Here is a 23,156-nt window from a genome sequence, read left to right as displayed (position 1 = left end):
CGGGACGGTTGGCAACCCTGATGTGGACCAACAGAGCTGAGATATTCTTCTAAAAACCTTCGTTTGTGTTCAGCAGAAGAAAGAAAGTCTAACACATCTGGGATGGCATGAGGGTGAGTAAAATGATGAGAGAATGTTCATTTTTGGGTGAAAACTAAGTCTTCCAAATGTATACACACACACATTAAACAGACAGCTGGGTGAGGTGGGTGTGCTATCAGGGTAAGCTCTCAGATATGTACATTTCAATAAAAATAAATAGGTAGATAAAAAAGTATGACATCAAAACAAAACATATTTATGTAGCAGGCAGCGTACAAAAACGCACTTTATACTTTATACATCCTATGTAAATTAAAATGTTGTATATAAATGTATGGTCGAAACAAACGTATCAGCTTTGATTACCAAAGCATCTCGAGCCGTTGGCGCGCAATGAAGCCGACCCAAAAGGCGTGACCGAACAGACATGACTCAATCGAGAAACTCATAGGAGGAAGAAGACATTTCCCAGTCTCTTTGCATATTTAGCCGATATCCATTCGGATATTTGCAGTGCCAGATTTGCAGAAGACAATAAAAGAGGTAACGGGCCTCGCCTCTTTATACTGCTTTATGTGGCTTTTGTCATAAAGTGTTATAAGGTACTAGTCTCGATGTGTAATTATTCGCACAGTTATGAATGATTATAATCCCGCATTTACCGAACTGTGTGACTTTAGCTTCATGATATCATTTAGAACACAACAAGGGACGATTTTGCACGATTGTGAAAGTAATTGTTCGACGTCTTATTCATGCATGAATAAACTGCCGGAATCTTTCATTTTGGTGTCGTCATTCTGTTTTTCAGAACATATCATGCTTTTAAGCAGAAATGTAATATGTTTGTCTATATTGTGTAGAGATACTATTATTCAGTGACTATTTTTGTTGACCACCTGTTGCAACTATTGGAAATTGAAATGGTCAAGGAAATGAAGAAAACAGTCCTGTGTCAAGTGTTCTTCTTTCAGAGATTATTTCCTCATCTAAATTTTGACATGTTCCAAGTACAGTACAGTATGTGACCGGTTTTCTTTTACAGTTGACCGGTGTGCTACCAATTTGAAAACCCTAATTTTAGTTTTAGCACACATTTTATATATTAATTATCAAAAATAATAATATAATTAATATATATTTCATGTGTTTTTCTCTGTAGAATTCCCTGGATACATCAGTGTGTCTTCAGTTCTGACCTGGAATACCTGTAGCTGTCACTTCTTTAGGATATACTGTATATTCCAGAGAGGCAGAGAGAAGTCAGGAAAACATGTACAAGATGTTTCATTAGATGCCTTTTATAAGTGTTAAACTGTCTGGCTCTGTCTTATTTCCCGCTAATTCGATTGAAGTGCTCCAGTTAAGTGCTTAGACGGTGCTCCAGATATCACCATGGCAACAATTGTTATGGAGAAGATCGGCCGACTCTTCTTTAACCTGCAGCAGGTGAGGCGAGTTCCCCAAATGCTCACCGACACTTTGCCTTCAATGCCTGGCACCCTGCGTGACACTGAGGTGCCCTGTTTTTTCCGTGAGCGATACATCCACTCTGGCTATCGGCCACTCCACCAGAACTGGCGCTACTACTTCCTGTCTCTCTTACGCCGCCACAACGAGACCATAAATGTTTGGACGCACCTTGTCGGGGCGTTAGTGATGCTCATAATGACAGCCCAACTTAATGAGACTGTAGATTTCATCAATGACCCTCATTCCTGGGCTCTACTCATTCTTCTCTTGTCATCAACAGGCTACTTGACCTTCAGTGCCATGGCCCATTTGTTGGCGGCAAAATCTGAGCTCTGCCATTATTCCTTCTTCTACCTGGATTATGTAGGTGTGGCGATGTATCAGTATGGGAGTGCAGTGGCACACTACTACTATGCCATTGAAGAAAGCTGGCATGCATGTGTCCGGGGCTTTTTCATGCCTATTGCTGGTCTGCTATGTTGCCTTTCCTGCTTCGGCTGCTGTTATGGGAAGTATCGGAATTACAGTCTACCTCCTTGGGTTCGTAAAGTAGGTCAAGTTTTGCCTTCAGCTCTAGCTTATGGTTGGGACACAAGCCCTGTGTTTCATCGTTTGGGCCTCTGGTTTCTATCTTGGGCGAAGGGCGATTCCAGAGACATTCCTGCACTGACCTTTCACTTTGGCCAGGTGGCGTTCTTTCTTTCCAGTGTGTTTTTCTTCACCCAGCCTTTTCCAGAACGCTGGTTGCCCGGTCACTGTGACTTCCTGGGTCAGGGTCATCAATTATTCCACGTGCTGCTGGTTTTGTGTACACTGTGCCAGATCCATGCTTCAACTTTAGACTACCTGAACCGACGCCACCTCTACGTTCTACTCCATTCTGGTGGCGAGGCATTGTTCTTTGTTGTTCTGTATATTGTAACAGTGGTCACATGTGCTCTAATAGCCTTATATATGCTTGGGAAAGTAAAAAGATTGCTCGGCTGCCGGGAAAAAATTAAGTAAAAAGTAGGAGGATGTTTCTTCAACTTGGCAATTTCATGTCCTAGGGGTTAATTTTTATTAAAACAAACAGATTAAATTTTTTTCTTTTAGTTATATTGTAAGGTCTCATTAAAACTGAATTAGAAACTTTTTACTATTTCTTCAACATTTATTTTGGTACTTTTCAAATGCCTTTTATGTAGGCCTATAGTTTTGACTGTTTTAGCCTTGACTCAGACTTTCAATGATCCCATTTACAAGAACAGCAATACGCTGATTACTCAGACAAACTGCGAAGAGGCATGTGCACAACATGTGCGCACATTGGATCAACTGGTAAGAACGCCAGTAAAGGTGTTTACATGCAACGCAGAATCGGTGTAATAGACAATAATCTGCCTGTCTATCGGTTTATTCTAATGTCATTTATGAATTTACAGCAATAAAGGAAAGCCGTTTATGGTATTTACATGACCACATGTTGTCAGCTTAATCAGTGTCAGCAAGGCCGTGTTTGATGTGAAATATGAGACATGTGAAAATAATTACAATCATTTTGTGCAAATATCATCTACCAAAAAAAGAAATTTGAATGTAGAAAATTTTTTCAATGAGACTTTACTTTCTAGAAATCCAAAGGAATGTGCCTAAAGTTGAAGAAACACCCAGGAATATTTTGACAGATGCTTGAAGCAACAGTTCACACTTTCCAATGCAACTCTCAAATAGTTTTTGGGGAACTATTCCTTTTAGTGTTAAATGGTAAATTCACCCTAAAATTAACATTTTGTCATCATTTACTTTTGATCATGTCGTTCCAAACTATTTTTTCATGGAAGGCAATAGTTACCACACAATGAAGTGTCTGTTAGTGTGTTTCATTCTGCTATACATTTCCCTTTGTGTTTAGAAGAAAGTAAAATCATTTTGCAGGGAAGAAAAACAGTCATATGCTTTTGGAACGATGTGAGAATGAGAAAAATAATGACAGCATTTTCATTTTTGGGTGAACTATCCCTTTAAGAACTTATCTTTTAACAATGGGCCAAGCCACACATATTTAAATATGTGAAAATTCTCAGTGCTTAAACTTATTGTGATAGTACTCTTGAATGTATTCATGAATTTATTAAGTGCCTTTCTGAGAGTCTAGTATTTATCACACACCAGCCAGAAAGTTGACCTTATGAAGCCAGCATACAAAATTAGTACAGTACTTTATATTGAAAATGTCATTTTTATGGCTCAAATAAAACCTTATGTACTTGTCCATGGACAAATCAGAATAGGACATTAATCTGGGATCTATTGAATGTATCACTTTATGTCATTATCATTAAATACTTAACATTTAACAATAAGCCAGTATAAACAGGTAATTAATGTTGATAATCGTGATCTTATTTTTCAAATGTATTCAGTACTTTTGTGAATAAGACTCTGGTATTTAAAAAGTGAGATACTGTATTTCTGTCAGCAAGCAGTGTTGGGGAACTCCTGTTGTACTTGCTGAAATTTTAGAAGTCTTATCACAATTTAGACTATTCTGTATTTCTTATACTGCGTACTCAAAAGGTACTAATGCAAGAACACCCCCTGTTGTGCTTTTGGAATAGTTTACTTTAGAATGAAAGCAGCATAAATGACTTTTTAACTGCACATATTTTTTAGAGGATAACAAACATTTGCACTTATTGAGCTTTATTGGTAGTTTGCATTTATTAGCCATAGTCTGATTTTCACTGTACTTGCTGGTCTTTGATTTTATTGCACTGTATTTTATTCAAGTACTATGTATGCCAATTAAAAAGGATATTAAAAGCACTGATTGGATATCTTGTGATCTAGGCAAGACATAATTTTGCACCTGTGATATGGTTGTTTTGCATGTTTAATTAAATTTTACGTAAATATCTCTTAACTCTTGGCAGTCGGATGAAATAATGAGTCAAGAAAGAGATAGGTATGTTTGTAAGGAATATTAGCATACTACTTTCTGAATACAGTACAGTTTATACTGTATGTATATATATACACTCACCTAAAGGATTATTAGGAACACCTGTTCAATTTCTCATTAATGCAGTTATCTAATCAACCAATCACATGGCAGTTGCTTCAATGCATTTAGGCGGTGTGGTCCTGGTCAAGACAATCTCCTGAACTCCAAACTGAATGTCAGAATGGGAAAGAAAGGTGATTTAAGCAATTTTGAGCGTGGCATGGTTGTTGGTGCCAGGCGGGCGGTCTGAGTATTTCACAATCTGCTCAGTTACTGGGATTTTCACGCACAACCATTTCTAGGGTTTACAAAGAATGGTGTGAAAAGGGAAAAACATCCAGTATGCGGCAGTCCTGTGGGTGAAAATGCCTTGTTGATGCTAGAGGTCAGAGGAGAATGGGCCGACTGATTCAAGCTGATAGAAGAGCAACTTTGCCTGAAATAATCACTCGTTACAACCGAGGTATGCAGCAAAGCATTTGTGAAGCCACAACACGCACAACCTTGAGGCGGATGGGCTACAACAGCAGAAGACCCCACCGGGTACCACTCATCTCCACTACAAATAGGAAAAAGAGGCTACAATTTGCAAGAGCTCACCAAAATTGGACAGTTGAAGACTGGAAAAATGTTGCCTGGTTTGATGAGTCTCGATTTCTGTTGAGACATTCAGATGGTAGAGTCAGAATTTGGCGTAAACAGAATGAGAACATGGATCCATCATGCCTTGTTACCACTGTGCAGGCTGGTGGTGGTGGTGTAATGGTGTGGGGGATGTTTTCTTGGCACACTTTAGGCCCCTTAGTGCCAATTGGGCATCGTTTAAATGCCACGGCCTACCTGAGCATTGTTTCTGACCATGTCCATCCCTTTATGGCCACCATGTACCCATCCTCTGATGGCTACTTCCAGCAGGATAATGCACCATGTCACAAAGCTTGAATCATTTCAAATTGGTTTCTTGAACATGACAATGTGTTCTCTGTACAAAAATGGCCCCCACAGTCACCAGATCTCAACCCAATAGAGCATCTTTGGGATGTGGTGGAACGGGAGCTTCATGCCCTGGATGTGCATCCCACAAATCTCCATCAACTGCAAGATGCTATCCTATCAATATGGGCCAACATTTCTAAAGAATGCTTTCAGCACCTTCTTGAATCAATGCCACGTAGAATTAAGGCAGTTCTGAAGGCGAAAGGGGGTCAAACACAGTATTAGTATGGTGTTCCTAATAATACTTTAGGTGAGTATATATATATATATATATTTAAATATGTGAAAAATTAACCCCTTAAATTTTATGGATTCCAAAGAGATGTGCTATACAATTTTACAATAAACATTTTTGCATTTAAAACGTGGAAGTACCCTTAAGCTGCGTTCACACTGCCAGCGACATCACGCGAGATAGCGACACCATCCCATTCATTTTCAATGAGAGCTGGCGACACGAGCTGTCGCGACCGTTAGCGACCAGATGTGGGCGTGTCCAGCGACAAGACAAAGTTGAGACAAGTTTAACTTCATTCAAATGAAGAGCGAGTTACGGAAGCGACAGCCAATACGAGAGAAGACGGTAGAGCTCACGTGATCCTTCTCTCTCTCTCTCAGCTCCTGCAGTAATGGAAAGATCAGAGGACCCACCCTCTGCAGCAGCTCATCAAACTGGGTCCTGTCAAGCCTGAAGTACTGCTGGAACCGGACTTCATCCAGCTGCAGCTCCTGCACCAGCCGGTGATACTCATGATGCTGACTCTGAGATTGAATGGTTTTGTGGACCCAGACAGACCAGAGTTTGCATTTTCGCAGTAAATGCTGTCGCCTGGTCCTCAGCCACTCCTCCGCCCTCTGGCGGACGACAGCCACTCCTTCCCGGGCTGACGGCAGCAAGTGAGGATTCCATATCAGCGCATCCCTCCTCCTTACCGGGTTTCGGCACCAATGTAATGGGTTCAGGATGGGCACCATCATGGCCCGGCAACGCCCTCCTCCTCGTAACAGTTATATATCATCACCTCATCACAATATCATCTCAGCTTCTAGTCCACTCAGAGGCCGAGATATTCAATGAAACAGTGAGGGTGGTGCTTGAACTGAAAATTAGACTGAATGTCTATGGACGAGCACATCTGTGAGGGCAAAAAATATGTTAGAGCGCCACCTACATTTCAGATATGTATATTGTCATGGAATGTGATAGAGAAAAAACATTTCTAGTTCTTTCTGCCACCCATTGGAATAAAATGAAACATTTCAAAGTGAGATAGAGTGTACAGAACCAGAATTACATGTTTACAAATTTAAGAATTTTATTTTATTTTTTGAAAAAACTTTCTGTTAATCAAAGGATTATAAACACATGCAATATTATTAATGAATAGTCTTTTTTTATTAGATTTTTTTTTTCTGAAAAATAAGACTAATTTTTTTGCAATTAGTCCACAGTATGTGTGAATGGTGAGCTTTTAAATTTGAGTGTGAAAAATTGCTGGCGGCAGCCCAAAAATGCTCAAGAGTTTGCATTGTGCAACAATAAACATACCACAAGATTTCAGTTAGTTAGTTCAGGAAGTGGCATCTGGGAACCATCTTGCAAATAAAAATGTAATTTTGCATTTTAAATCAAGTTTTGTGTAAAGAAACAGTCATGAGAGTTTAGTGAAATAATAATGCTGATTTTACTTCCATCATTCATCACAAAAGGTCAAGTCGATTGAATTACAGGCACATAATGCAAATTAATAGCACATTTTGGCAAATGTAGGCCATTCAGGAAAATGTGCATACTGTGCACAGTACATATTGTAGAAATAGTATGAATATGTAGTATGGTATTCCGAACCAGCCTACACACATTTCTATACAGATTATGTAAGTGATATCTTCACAACCTGTTTGTTGTGCCAAACTGTGTTTTGGGAACTGACTGACTAATACATTCTTCTATTAAAGAAACACTGACTTGTTTTTAGATGGTCCTGTGGTTTGATTAAACTCAAAGTGATGCTGAACTGCCCTCTTGTGTTGTGTTTGGAAGGTTCAGCCTATGCAAATAAGAAATGTTTTATTATGTCAGGGCTTATGGCAAGATCATATAACTGACAATTTTGTAATACACAAATGTGAAGTGTTGTAATTATGTTTGGGGAAAAAAGGCATATTTAATAAAATGTGAACATCCCACGTGGCAGGTTTAACAGGAAACACACCGTTGACAGTGCAGAGGAGTGCTTGGATTGCACCGACTTCTTCACTGACAAAACATTGATAAAGCTTATGTGAATGAATGTCACCTTTTATAATTGGCTCATTATACAATTGTGGTGGTATTACCATCGAAATTTTTTAACTTTACATTTTTAAATAACTGCTGTATTAATTTATCTTTCATGATACAAACAGTAATTATTTAGTGTTTTAACCTACTAAATGAGATAAAAGATACATTTATTTGAAAAAAGAAAATTACTTTTGTTTTAAAACGTTGTTTTTTTTTAATCTTATACTCACTCTTTGTCTTTAGTGTCATGAGGTGTCACACCACTGAGGAATTTCATGAAAGCATGACATACACATAAAACACATTTTTTTAAACACAATTATTAAAAACCTTGTGACAGGTTGGAGAGCGGGCCGGGTCGCCCGGTCCCTTATCAGGCTAATTAAGCCTCTGAGAGGGATAAAGACCGACTGCAGACAGTGGTGCGTGCGCGCGCGCGCGCGAGAGAGAGAGATTGTTTCCGGGCAGCTGTCCGTCATGTGTGTTTGTGTCTTTTTGTTTGAGTTTTTCATTAAACTATTATTTATATTGTCAAGCCGGTTCTCGCCTCCTCATTTCCCTTATACTCCTTTACAAACCTATAATAAATGGCATAACTGGTTCACACCACAATTCAAAATTACACTTAAAAGACTCAGATGTTTTGCATGGATTTTTACTAAACAGGATGTTAAATGAATTGTCTGTTCACTTATTTTCCTTGTCAATTGAATGTTAAATGTTGTAGTTTAGAAGTAAGGGAACACCAGCAGCTCAACAACACCTGAAACACAATCTAATCTGAGACTGAATCTCAGTGGGATTTACTGTGTAGTATCAACTAAAGACTAAGTTAAATAGTGCTCTTTGTGAACTCAGGTCTCAGTATTAACTCACTCTGCCATTAAATGTTGAGGGAAATATAAAACATTATTTTACAGATTATTTACTAAGTCTCCAAAAATAAAAGTTATAATAAAAATAATATTCAAATGTAAATATTCATATGCTCAGTCAGGATTTTGGTTTGAGTTTCTCCTTATTGTTCAATACATTTTACAAAACAAGAAAGGGAAAAACGGTGTCATCGTCTTAACTTTACCATTTTATGTCATGGAAATGTTGGTGTAGTAAGGGATCGTTTATACTAAAAGGAAAATTCTGTCATCATCTAGGCCTCCTCACCCTCATTCCAAACCTTATTAACCAGACTTATTTTGTTCGTTGGAACACAAAAGGAGATGTTAGGCACTCTCATTCACTTTAATTGAAATGTAACAAAAGATGCAATGAAAGTGAATGGTGATATTTGACTAATATTGGACTTAAAAATGTATCTGTTTCTCTACCACACCTATCATATCACTTCAGAAGACGTGGTTTAAACCACTGGAGTCTAATGGGTTAATTTATGCTGCCTGTATGTGCTTTTTGAAGCATCAAGATGTTGGCACCCATTCACTTGCATTGTACTGACCTACAGAGCTGAACTATTCTTCTAAAAATCTTTGTATTCAGCAGAAGAAAGAAAGTTATATATATCTTAGATGGCATGAAGTTGAGTAAATGATGAGAGGATTTTCATTTTGGGGTGAGCAATCCCTTTAAGTCCAAGGAAACATTAATGTATTCATTTACAACTTTTTTGAAAATAATTATTTAAGATGTTAAGATGTGTTCACTCACAATGTAGCCTATTTTACATGTAAGGAAACATTTCTTTTTTTTACTTGATGATTATGACTTGTTACAATCATAAAATAAAATGTTTATTAAAAATGGTAGAAAGGTTTCACAAAAACATGTTAAACTAAAACGAATACAAATATTAGTACTTTCAATGGATTTTCTCTTTTTTTTATTATTATTACTGGCCCAAATACATTTTCTTTGTTCTTATATTTTGTCATTTTTATATTCATTTCTCGCAATAAAACATAAATAATGGTATATGCTGTGTTGTGCATTTAACACCTTTGAAACGAGCATCAGTATAGCAGTTCTTTATGTAAAATAAGGCGCTGTCTCTTTAAATGAGTGAATTGCGGATTCACTGTAGCAGAACAGAGATCTGCACGAGAGAACAGCCAACTGATCGCCTCCGGACACATACAAAGACATTAGACAACACTATGGGCATCAAACTGTATTACACCACCGTCACCGCATCAAGAGAGGTAAGAAAAACCAGTGAGCTGGGCGACTAACATTTTAATGCATTGTATGTTGAATAAACAAAATACTTGTGAAATGAAGCATTAGGCTCAAGACACACCCAACTGCTGTTAACATCACATCTAGACTGATTTAAACGCTTCCGCGGAATTATAACCCTCATAAATGCATTATTAAGACATGCAAAGTGTAGTAATTGATTGCAAAATGCAAATACATTGTTTATTTGTGTCGATGTTTAAAGTGATGAGGAAACTCGCAATGCACTGAGAGCGGAAGTAATATTGTCTGTCTCTGGCATCTCGCTTCATTCCTCTTCAGATGAATGCAATAACGCTCTCATTTCCTAATGGTGCTTGAAAGACCGACCTTTATGAACGGTTTGTTTTGGCACGAGCGCTCATTAGATCTGGCGCGCGAATAAAAACAGCCACCACTAAACCACGTACACGTCATGATAGCGAATGAGATTGGCAAACAATGTCCACTTGAAGGATACACTACAGTTGTATTGCCATTCGGAGTCTGTGTGCACTGTGTCAACATCAGTTAAGAATACAGATAATGCGTTTTAGTGTCAGTATTTCTTTAGTCCTGGGCCTACAAGCAAGGCATGCAATGACTGCCAGTTTTAAATGCTGAATGACATATTGCAGATATTGAATGGGTTGTTGGAAACATGTTTAATTTATGAGTCTTTGATTTCCTTAAGCTTTTATTGTTATTTTAATGTAGAGGTAATGTTTATCTGCTGACATTAGGCATGGTTTCTGCAGATATGGCTCCCAACTTCCTGAAGACAACCTTGTCAGATAGTGTTTCATTCTTAATCATCAACTCTGCATCTTATACTGAGACAACTGGCTTCTAAAGGAATAGTTAACACAAAAATGAAAATTCTGTCATTATTTACTCCTGTGTGCTGTTATTTGATGGAACACATCCCTGTGGGGACCCGGGGTAGAATAGGTTCCTAGCACCCCCTTGCTGATCGTAAGAGGCGACAAATGGGGCAACTTGTACGCCTTGAGTTGCGACTCGTGTCAGTGGAGGAAGAGATCCTGGTGCTTGAGGATTGTGGCCTGCTGCGGCCGCCATATATCCAACACATCACTTTGGCTCCTACTTCATTCAGACGAGGGGTTGGAATGGCCCATTCCAATCAATCGGCTTGTCAGGATTTGCCCTGGACTTGGTTCAGAATTACAACCAACTATTTAGTTTTCACCTCTTCCAGAAGGCACTGGCGTAGGGTCAATTGAGTAGTATAAATCTTGTATTTATATGCTCAAGTATATCATATCTGTATCCTTGGTGTACATCCGGTGGGATCCCACGGCACTTTACATCCGCTTGTAGGACTCCGAGGTGGGTGAGGAGCAGAGATGATGAATCTGTTCTTTCTAAACATGGCAAATAAACAAAACTCCAAAAAATGGATACTGGATCAAGACTTGGAAGTCAAACTAACCACTAACATTTTTTCTTCAAAAGAAGGAAATTGGCAAAGATTTATTTTACTTGAGTCTCTATCAATTGACAGCCCTCTCACTAAACTGTCTCCTTTTGCTATTCAGAAAGGAATCACAGGAATAGCAGGAACAGTCAAGGATATTAAAAAGCTGCGATCGGGACAAATTTTGGTGGAGTGCGCTCGGAAAGCAAACTCCGAGAACTTATTATGAGCAACAAATCTGTCCGGAGTCACTATGAGAGCATTCTGTCACCCTTCTCAGAATAACAGCAAAGGAGTGATCCGCAAGACATGGATGAAGCTGACATAACCTCAGAACTGAATCATCTAGGTGTGATTGATGTCAAAAGAATAAGTATCAAAAAAGATGGACAAGTAATTCCAACAGGAACATACATTCTGACCTTTAACAGACCTCTCCCGCCAGAGAGAATTCAAATAGGATACCTAAGTGTCACTGTAGATATCTACATACCAAACCCGTTGAGATGTTTTAAATGTCAGAAATTTGGTCATGGTTCTGCTGGATGCAAAAATAAGGCTGTTTGCCACAATTGTGGTAAGGATGACCATGAAACAAACTGTACTAATTCTGCTAAATGTAAAAACTGTCTTGGTGACCATGCAGCCTCATCAAAGAAATGCCCTGCTTGGATTAAAGAGAAGGAAATACAAAAAATTAAACACACAAAGAAGGTGAGAAGCCCGAAAACTTGTTGAAGGTCTCCCTGCCTTCACGCTGAATAGATCCTACTCTGCTGTGGTCAAACCAAATATTCGAGAAATTAGTACTCAGACGGAACTGACTTGGATTTCTACAGACAAACCTCAAGTTATTAGTAATATTAAGAATTCATCTTCACAAAAAAGCAAGAACGTATGTATCCAAACCAACCCGACTCAAGATACCCAGTTGGAACAAAGAGAACCCAGAGAGAAAAGGAAACCTCAAAATACATTAACTCGACTACCAAACCAAGATAAAAACAGAACTTCAAAACATGACAACCCAAAAGATGTCGAAATGTCAGAACCTACGACTAGTCGAAGTCGTAGTCTTTCCCCTAAGTGTAAGAATAAAGGATTTGTACCTATCCTTCCCACTTGAAGATGAGTAATCTTTTAATCCAGTGGAATTGTCGGGGTCTAAAAGCTAATTTTGCAGAGCTGCAACGCTTAACTTCTGTTTTGAGCCCCTTGCCTATTGTATTCAAGAGACTCACTTATCTCCAAATGATCCCCTGACTGTTAAAAATTTTAGACTGTTTAATGTCTATGGACCAAATGCACAAAGACCTTCTGGTGGATCAGCTGTCTTGGTTAAAAAGGATATTATTCACAGTCACATTGTACTGGATACCCAAATACAGGCAGTAGCAGTACGTATCACCTTTCATAGAGTCATTACATTATGCTCTATCTACATACCTCCCAGCGAAGTTATTACACTGAAAGAATTGGACAAACTCAGTAGCACAATTGCCGACTCCATTTATACTTATGGGTGATTTTAATAGCCATAATCCTTTATGGGGAGAAGATCGATGTGATGCTAAAGGAAAGAGAATGGAGGATTTTATACATAAAAATGACTTGTGTTTCCTAAATGATGGAACCAAAACCTACCTTCATCCAGGTCATGGCACATATTCTGCAATTTATTTGACTATATGCAGTGCTGAAATCTTTTTAGATTGTACATGGCGGGTCTGGGACGATTTATGTGGGAGTGACCACTTTCCACTTATTACCTCATTCCCTCAACTTAAAAAAGCAAATTGGCCTTCTTTCGAAATTATGTGTTATGAAAAATTTATTTCAGCAACTCAAGACAATCAGAACTCTATAGAAATTTTTACTGAACAGTTAATTGATATTGCAAATGAAACAATTCCTAAGACATCCTCTAAATCGCGACTGTAAAGCTAACCCCTGGTTTAACGAAGCAGTGTAAAAAGCTATCGGGGCACGGAAAAGGCGGAAAGACTTTTTAATAAACAGCCTCCAACGGCTAATTTTATATCTTTTAAAATTTGTAGAGCTCAAGCTCGCAGAATTATAAATGAAGCAAAAAAGCAAAGCTGGAGACAATTTGTATCAAGTTTAACATGCTATACTCCCATGAAGAGGATCTGGAACATGATTCGCAAAATGAAGAACATTGGAAATGGATTTAATATCCAACATATTAAAAAACTAGATATTCTCCAGACAAAGGAAATGGATATAGCAAACACATTAGCAGAATCTTTTGAAAAGAATTCGTCAATAGAAAACTGCCTCCCTGAGTTCCAGTTAATTCGAATACAGCAGGAAAGGGAAAAATTGAACTTCTGTTCTGATAACGAAGAAGTATATAATCAACCTTTCAAGATGGATGAATTAATACACTCTTTAAAATGTTCCCATGACACTGCTGTAGGGCCAGACCAAATTCATTATCAATTCTTAAAGCACTTACCCCAAAGCATATTATCTCTTCTTTTAGATAATTTTAACTCTGTCTGGTCTTCTGGACAAATACCACCCTCCTGGAAAGAAGCAACCGTAATTCCTATACCTAAACCAGGAAAAGACCATTCAGATCCAAATAACTACCGACCAATCGCTCTTACCAGTTGCCTCTGTAAAACGATGGAGAGAATGGTAAATAATCGGCTTGTTTGGACTCTGGAGTCGAAGAAACAAATAAGTGACTATCAATGTGGCTTTAGACGTGGAAAGTGCACCTTGGATCAATTAATCCGACTGGAAACTTATATTAGAGATGGTTTCATTAGAAAAGAACATGTTGTTGCCGTCTTTTTTGACTTGGAAAAAGCATATGATACAACATGGAGATATGGGATTTTGAAAGATCTTTACCACATGGGTTTTAGAGGACGATTACCCATCTTTATTTCCAATTTTTTGACCAGCAGATATTTTAAAGTCCAAGTAGGAAACACCTTGTCGGATATTCACAAACAAGAAATTGGAGTTCCTCAGGGAAGCATTCTTTCTGTCACTCTCTTCAGTATTAAAATAAACAGCATTGAGAGTATCATTGGATGTAATATATTCTGCAGCTTATATGTGGACGATCTCTGCATCTGCTATAGAGGGAAGAACATGAGTACAATTGAAAGACAACTGCAGTTATGCATTCACAAAATATATCAGTGGTCAGTTGAAAAAAGATTCAAATTCTCTAAATCTAAAACAGTCTGTACCCACTTCTGTATCCAACGATCCCTTCATCTTGACCCTGAACTCTTCATTAATAGAGAACCGATTAATGTTGTTAAAGAAATTAAGTTCTTAGGACTCCTTCTTGACAACAAAATGACTTTCATTCCTCATTTGAAAGCACTTAAAAACAGGTGTCTTAAAGCCATGAATATAATGAAAGTACTGGCAAAAACAAAATGGGGAGCAGATTACATGGTTCTTTTGAGACTCTATAGAACACTAATTCGTTCCCGGCTGGACTATGGAAGCATAATTTATGACTCTGCCAGAGAATCATATAAGCGGATGTTGGACTCAGTACATCATCAGGGCTTATGACTCGCCTTGGTAGCATTTAGAACTTCGCCGATGCAAAGCTTGTACATCGAAGCCAATGAACCTTCACTTCAAAACAGACGATTGAAGCTTTCACTCCAATATGCTATCAAAATAAAGGCAAATAAAACCAACCCCGCTTATTCTTCAATCTTCAACCCACAATTTACTCCTTTGTATGAGAGCAAACCTAAAAGTATCAGATCCTTTGGTATTCAGTATTAAACCTCATTTGGAGAACTTGAATATAAATTTGAACATTCTAACCCAAATACAATTCAATTCTATATCTCCCTGGAAACTAAAGAAGCCTAATATCAATTTGGACTTGACTCATCAGAAGAAAGGGGTGACCCATCCAAATGTATATAGACAGCAATATTTGGAAATAAGAAACCAATTCCCCTCCCATGTACCTATATTCACAGATGGCTCGAAGATGAAAAACAGTGTAACGGCAGCAATGGTGACTGGAAATCAACGCTATGGAATTCGTATTCCAAAACAGTGCTCAATTTTCTCTGCTGAGGCACGTGCTTTACTTTTAGCTTTGGAGCACATTGAAAATTCTCTGCAAAAATTTTTTATAATTTTTACTGACTCTAAATCCTGCCTTCAAGCAATGGACACTTTCAAAATTGACCATCCTTTAGTGGACTCCATCTTAACCACAGTGGATAATCTACTAAATCAGTTCTTCAGCATTATTTTTTGCTGGGTTCCAGGACATGTTGGCCTTTCAGGAAATGAACAAGCTGATGCAGCTGCTAAGGAAGCTCTTAATCAGGAAGTTAATGAATGTCAAATCCCTCCCTCAGATATCAGACCGATTATTAACCGATATATTTTAAATAAGTGGCAAGAAGAGTGGAATATGTGCAAGAACAACAAGTTGTATGTAATTCATCCGGAAATTTCAAACAGACTTTTTATCAATTTTAAAACAAGATTTGATCAAGTGGTCTACACCAGATGTCGTATAGGTCACGCAAATCTGACCCATGCCTTTTGCTTAAAGGTGAAGACCCAACCCTATGTATGTTTTGTAATATTCCCTTATCTGTCAAACATATTTTACTAGATTGTCCTGGTCTTAACACAAGTAGAATGCTCTTTTATGAAGTTACCTCGTTAAAGGACTTATTTAATGAGATTGTGCCTGAAAAGGTTTTGGATTTCCTATCATATATTAATCTTAAAAAAAATATTGTATAGCTATTTATATTTGTTTTGTTTTTATTGTATTTATATGATATTTGTTTTTTGTAATTGAATTCTTGCCATGAAAATAGCTTTGATCGCTGACATGGCATTAAATAAAACATACTACTACTGATGGAACACAAAATTCCAAATTTTTACACAACTCTTTGTAAATGCAGACAGTTTGTTTTCTGTGGAGCTCCAATAAGGACAAAAAGTATGACCATAAAAGTAGTCCATATAGAGTTAACTTGCTACACATTCACCGACCAATAGTGTTTGGTGTCAGTGAACTATGTTCGGTTTCAAAAAGTCTTGTTTCTCACACAAAGCTATCATATGGTTTCAGAAGACTTGGAATAAAGTGCACAAGTTATTTGAACTACTAGGGCCGTATTATTGGTTCCTTTTTAGTACCCTAAAGATTCTTTGAAATTTCTGCTTTGTGGTCTATGAATAAAACAACAGTTGGGTTCTAATCAACATGTGGGTGAGTAACCCTAAATGATGACAATTTAAATTTTTTTAGGTTAGCTATTCATGTTAAAGTGCACCTTTTAAAGTGAGCCACATTCAGGCAATATTTGACTTGATACGGTTCAAAAGACCAGATGAGAAGGAGTGGCTGTGTTATGTTTGAACTGTACAGTACATACATGACTGAAGCAAATTAACTTCCCCATAATGTTTTTTTCATGATCATGTGACTTTTGCGGAAGTAGTAAATGTTTAGTCACACATAACCTTTGTAATAATCACTATTAAAAGTATTACAGATCAGTGGAGAGCTTTGTAAAACTTTGATGGTTGGTTTGGGTTTTGCTGCTGTTTTGTTTTTTTTAGCTTAAAAGCAGCAATGGCCAAGGAAAAAGACAGAGGGCACGTCCACACTAATAGATTTTTGTTTGAAACTGCAATCATTTAGCTATGTTCTGGCCTTCTGTCCACGTGTTTTTGTCCAGCTAAATCTGAGTTTTTCAAAAACGCTACCACTAGTAGATAAATAAAAAAAAATGTCTTTGTGATGTCGTATGGACAAGGACAATGGAGATTGATGCCTTCAACCCAAAACGATCAAGATGGCAGGCCATTTTGTAGCAGGGTTGTTGTGCCTGCCATCCATTTTGATAGCATTGTTAAAGATAAATGCTCCCTCGCAGTAATTTTAGCGTTCCCTCACGGTAAGTTTAGCGCTCCCTCACGGTAAGTTTAGCGCTCCCTCACGGTAAGTTTAGCACTCCCTCACAGTAAGTTTAGCGTTCCCTCGCAATACATTTGCCACGATTTTACTACAGTAACCATATTTTAATATGATATTTGTAGTAATATTATAATACAGAAAAATTCAAACTATGGTAATTCTAATATTTTTTTGGTTATTATGGGTTTAACTACAAATACAATGGTAATTAAGATAAAAAAATAATAAAAATACACATATTAAAATTGTGTAAAACAATTAAGAGAATGTTTAAACATGAAAGAATGGGTTGATAGGAACAATGTATTATGTACATTATATATGTTTAAATGTAAATTTACATTTACTAAAGACATATATTTGTGTAAATGTATATGTGTCATGTAGAAATTAAGCAGTTAAAACAAACACAAAATGTTGTTACGTTTGATTCAAATAATTTATTTTAAGTTACATTTATAAATGTATAGCCATTTTGCCCTTAGTTTTTTCTATGAGTTGTGAATAGGACTGTAAATGGAAATATTTAAAGAGAGAATATAAAACTATGGAGGTAAAAAGGATCAGCATGGTAAGGTTCAGCCTGTTCCTTTTTGTACAATTAAAAAAAGGTGATGCTGGATTAATTGAACTGTTATAAACTGTATAAATGCTGAAAAAAGTCAATGAAAATAAGATAATATACGGTATACTTTAATAAAAGCATGGTTTCCACCAAAAAACAAAACAGGTTAGTCTACAAGAGTCATGTTACTGCAATAAACAAATGATTTCCGCAAAATTATTATTATATTTTTTGGTATTTGTACTGTTAAACCATATTAAACAAAACATTATGGTTTTTATCATCATAGTTTTATTTAATTTTTTTATATTACTACAGATTTACTATGAATATCAAGGTTCAAATATGGTTACTATAGAAAAGCCATTGTAAATTTTATTGCGATGGAATGCAAAACTATTGCAAGGGCACTTTCAGAGAAAAACTTGGAATAGCTATCTGGCAGCAGAACACAAGGACAATTGCATTTCAGACTGTACATAGAAATGAGGCAGGGCCACGGTCCTTACTTTTTTTTTCCTCATATGCAGTAAGGGTATTGAAGTGTTTTCAGACGTTTCGGTGTTGACAGTCAACATTTGGAAAACTTTTGAAAATGGCAGTGTGGACAAAAACAGATTTATCCAGACTAATTTAGATGGAGTCTTTACCTTTGACTTTATAACTTGTTTCTCAGGTGAAGTCTCAGCAGGCGGAGGTGATGCGGATTCTGGACAGTAAGACCATTAAGTATGAGTTGATTGACATCTCGGTGGGCGGGGAAGTCCGGGATGAGATGAGGAGTAAATCTGGCAACCCCACAGCAATCCCACCTCAGATATTCAATGAAGATCAGTACTGTGGGGTAATAAAGACGATTCTTCAGTGCATGTTGTTCCAGTGTGTTGGGGTGGGACTATCTGTTTGACCAGCCAATGGATAGCGGTACAGTTTTTTCAAAACCAGTTTAAAAACTGTTATTATTTATGAAATGTTTAGCCGAAAACATTCCTACTCCCTGAAAGATATCCCTGAAATAAGTGTTCTGAGATATCTCACTTGTCAACCTGGCAGCACTAGACTATGTAAACAGTAAACGCGGACACATTTGATCAGCCAATCAGAAGACTTTGATATGCCTGCCAATCATTTTGCACATCTTCATAGTGTAGTAGTAGTTGAAGCAGAACATTCAGGTTAATGTCATGGACCAGCTCACGGCAGGTCCATCTTTAATGGTGTATAAAATATTGTTAAAAATGTATTCGTCTATGGAAAAAAAAGATTGGGATTTTTTCTTCCGAAACCAGACAGTTGCGCTCTGTTGTTAGATGCATCGATATTCTTATTGGAACTAATACTGATTGTGGGTTTGTTTCTCTTTCTTTCAGAACTATGATTTGTTTTCAGAGGCAGTGGAGGCAGACACAGTGGATCAGTTTCTGAAGATTGCTTGAAAGCTAAACCTGGTAGCATCCAACCACCTCTTCCCTTACCGGTCCATTTCCACATTCCCAAAGGGAGGCTGGCCCATACCTGTCTCTGCTCCGCTGGCAGTGCCTGCCTTCCCATGTCGCCATGCCAAATGCCAAAAACAATCAACAGAAAAGAACACACTCACTCTATACCACCCACATTCATACGTGGTCAATCAGATTTTCTTTTGTGCTTTTGCTTTATTTCTCTCATGCTTTCTTTTATCTTGTGTCCTCTCTGGTTCTTGCGCTTCTGACACATAAATGCCACTAATTTGTCTTAATCTTGTTTGGATCAGAGTGATTGGATGGTTAGTAATTAGGTCAACTAAATCTGGGGCCACAACCCTTGTTTATTCCAGATTGAACTAATCCACAGTTCAAGAATCACAAGAATAATTTTGTGTCCAGGACCAAAGAGTTTAAATTGAATCAGTTTGCCAACATGTATGGATATGCTAATAGCCTTTTTATTTCCATGATTCCATCTAGTACTGAAATAATTTGGGCTGAGATTTATTGTATGTTGGTACTAAAAACATTGGCCTTTAATTTCCAACATGTGAACCAGCTGTATTGGATTTAATATCTGCATTGTATAGTTTCGTTTAGGAGTGTTCAAGCCACAGGTATGTTGATTTAGAGAGTTTCCACTTAACATTCCCAAATTCAGGGATGGAAAAGCATTCCGTTGCGTTAAACTGTGCCAATAAATGCGGTTAGAGACATTCTTATTTGAAAGTCTACAGCATCTAAAATTCTGTGTTTTTGATGGTTGAATGTAGTGCTCGGGTCACATATCACCCTGAAATCAAAACATAACATAAGGCCATATTTTGCATAAAGAAAGTGAATCCTAATTTAAAACCATTAAGATTTTTTTGTGTATTGTTTTCATAACAATTCAGCACATTTCCCACTAAACATTTTGGTGATTTTCATTTATTTCAATGGTGTTTCATTACTGTAATAAAGTACATTTTTAATTTACGGCTGTAAAATATTGCAGCATTATTAAAAAGAACAACAACATATCAGCATAAATGAAAGGCAGTTCAAAAAATGCAGCAGGAAGTACATAATTTAAATAACATACCTTGCATTATGGTGAAAATATTTTGTGGGAAAATGCTAAAAATCGTACTACTTCGAAAAAGCTCATGCTAAATATTACGTCTTATTTCCTTCTTTTGATATTGGGGTGAAATATGACCCAGACTTCATGAGAATCACCCATAAGTTTAATAGCAGAATATGGAGGAATATTTGAGTAACATACTCCACTCCTGTTACACCACAGAAATTAATCTCCTGTTATTCTGGTAATGCACTAAATGTTGGTGTTTCCATAATCAACCAGATCAACTTTGCCTGAGCTTTTGATTCTGCTGCAACTGCAATGTTCATCATCTCACAGTAGCGAAATCACTCCATGTAGCATAATTCACAAATACACGTTAAGTTCATTTGAGGTTGTAGCGTTGATATTTTCAGCAGCTTATCCTCTGACGTATTATGTTGGTCATAATGGTACTTAATTTATATAGTTGGCACAGTCTTACAATCTTGTGAGTCACGGTCCCACGTTTTGACTTTTCTGGCATCCCTAATGTTTGCTGCTCCCAGTTAGTCTTAAATCTTCTGTCTCAAGTGACAGTTTTACTGTGAACATTATAATGGGTTGGACCGACAGCTGGTTCATGAAATGATTGTGATCTTCCTCTGTCATTATTGTTTGTAACGATTTCTTGTGGTCTCTTTATGCTGTACTGCTTTGCTTTTGCTTTTGGACCAACACCCTTTTTTGGCCATATTAAAAGAATGATAATTAGGGAAATGAATGCTGTTGTCTTCCAAGAAGATTGTGAAATTGTGATGTGTGGGTCCAATAAAAGTACAAAAGAAAAATATGTCTCCCACAATAAATTTGCATATTGTTGTTATAGAATGTTTACATTTATTCTAGTGGTGTCCGTCGATTCATTTATTTATTTTAAAATCACGATTAAATGCAGATTTGGAAAATGCTGAAATTTGACACTATATATATATATATATATATATATATATATATATATATATATATATATATATATATATATATATATATAATACTTTTCCTGTCAAAATGGATTTATTTCCATTTTAGGGAAGAAAACAAAATATGTAACAATATAATGCTTTATTAAAATTTTCCAAACAAAACCTTCCAAAAATATAAAGACAATGCACTAAAATACCACCAGTTTAAGTAACATTAAATGTTTCCCAAAGTCTAATGGGAGTTTGATTAATTGAAAGAACTAATCCCCACATAGGTAGCATATTCATTGTAATGGGCATTAAATCTCTTAAACTCTCACCCTCCACAATGTTAATCTGCTGGTAGACTCTGGCTATCTGCTTTCCTACAGCAATCATGAAGCTGTGTTCATGTTTCACTTCAGAGTGTCAACACTAGCATCAAACGATGCTTTGAACTCCACATGAAAAGCGCTTGCAGACAAAAACGTCTCATTCTGCGTTTTGGTGATAGTTAAGACTTGATGTGTAATTAAAATTGCTCCTTACATAGCCTAAAAATACTTGATTTCTATCACAAGTTCCAACTGGGCTTGATTTGTACATCAAATAACGCTAAGAGGTCCATTCTCCATCATTTTATCACTGACAGGGAAGTGCAGTTGTGTGGTGTGTGCGTCAGTGTAATGACTCCGGGCGAACACATCGACACATTGCAAAGGTTCCGCACTTCTATCAAGTGTTTATGCTGGTTAGTGCTGTTATACGTAAATGCGTTAATCGTGATTAAGGAAAGTTTATTAATTCTGACAGCTCTAATTTATTCATTTTGACACATATAAGAAAAACAAGCAATTTTCTACAAGATCAAAATTAGGCTATGATGCTAATTAAAGGTAATTTTGTCCTCATTAAAAAAAAAAAAATAACTTCTAAAGACATGAATTGTAATTTTGCAATATATGTAGGAAATCATGAGCACTCACATAAAAATGAAGACTCCAGTCATATCAGTAATCTTCTTATTAAAGCTGTTAATTCTACATGGAGAGGGTCCACACATGGGGGCCGCCATGTTAGAATCACATGATCAGCCGAATACTACTCGCTAATCTCATTAATCATCCTGTTATTTGACACTTTCACTCAATGATTAAAATAATCATGGCTGACTGTGAATAATACATCTCTACAATGACATCTGAAACTGAAAACTATTGATTTTAAATGATGCTGCATCCAAGCCACTAGGTGTCAGTGTAAGTCCAAGTTGACACAAAGACAAATGTTACTGAGTGCACCTTTAAGATAACTTTAATTTCCCTATACTGTAACACAATTTTTCTTTGTCAGTCTCTACTGCAAATGCAATGAATGAAAATGGCTTACTTGAATGTTTCAGAGGTTCAAACAAAAAAATAATTGCATAATGATGACTTCATAGACATGGAGAGTGTCTTATGTGACAAGACATACAGCCGTGTTAATTAGTTTGACTTGTGAAGTATGTGTAGCCTTGCTGTTAAGTGCAGTAATGCACTGGCATCTAGTTGACTGCGTTAAACCTACCTCGTAGTGTTCTCGATTATCTGCTTGTATTTTGCATATAATCTTTGCACCTGAATTCAGCAGGGAGGATATTGACACATGATCAGGCAGCTTAATAATTCATTAACACTATCACATACGCACTCACTGGAGCTACATGAAGTAGGCTGCATCAAACCACAAGAATGGCTATTAAATACACATA

At 37.0% G+C, this 23,156-nt stretch overlaps 2 protein-coding genes across 2 annotated transcripts; both read left to right on the top strand.

Moving 5' to 3' along the window:
- The first annotated feature begins 480 nt into the window (after positions 1–480).
- LOC127619962 (membrane progestin receptor alpha-B-like) lies at positions 481–4,317 on the top strand. The gene is made up of 2 exons (XM_052093005.1): positions 481–585; positions 1,205–4,317. Exon 2 carries the CDS (start codon positions 1,438–1,440, stop codon positions 2,518–2,520), a length of 1,083 nt encoding a protein of 360 aa, XP_051948965.1. The 5' UTR covers positions 481–585; positions 1,205–1,437; the 3' UTR covers positions 2,521–4,317.
- Positions 4,318–9,812: 5,495 nt separating this feature from the next.
- On the top strand, positions 9,813–21,315 carry sh3bgrl3 (SH3 domain binding glutamate-rich protein like 3). Its single transcript, XM_052093016.1, has 3 exons — positions 9,813–9,940; positions 18,604–18,771; positions 19,298–21,315. The coding sequence occupies exons 1-3, from the start codon at positions 9,896–9,898 to the stop codon at positions 19,361–19,363; spliced, it is 279 nt and encodes a 92-aa protein (XP_051948976.1). The 5' UTR covers positions 9,813–9,895; the 3' UTR covers positions 19,364–21,315.
- Positions 21,316–23,156: the final 1,841 nt, after the last annotated feature.

This window comes from Xyrauchen texanus, chromosome 26 (assembly GCF_025860055.1).
Source record: "Xyrauchen texanus isolate HMW12.3.18 chromosome 26, RBS_HiC_50CHRs, whole genome shotgun sequence".
NCBI classification, from domain to species: domain Eukaryota; kingdom Metazoa; phylum Chordata; class Actinopteri; order Cypriniformes; family Catostomidae; genus Xyrauchen; species Xyrauchen texanus.
This window is presented reverse-complemented; position numbering and strand designations above follow the sequence as displayed.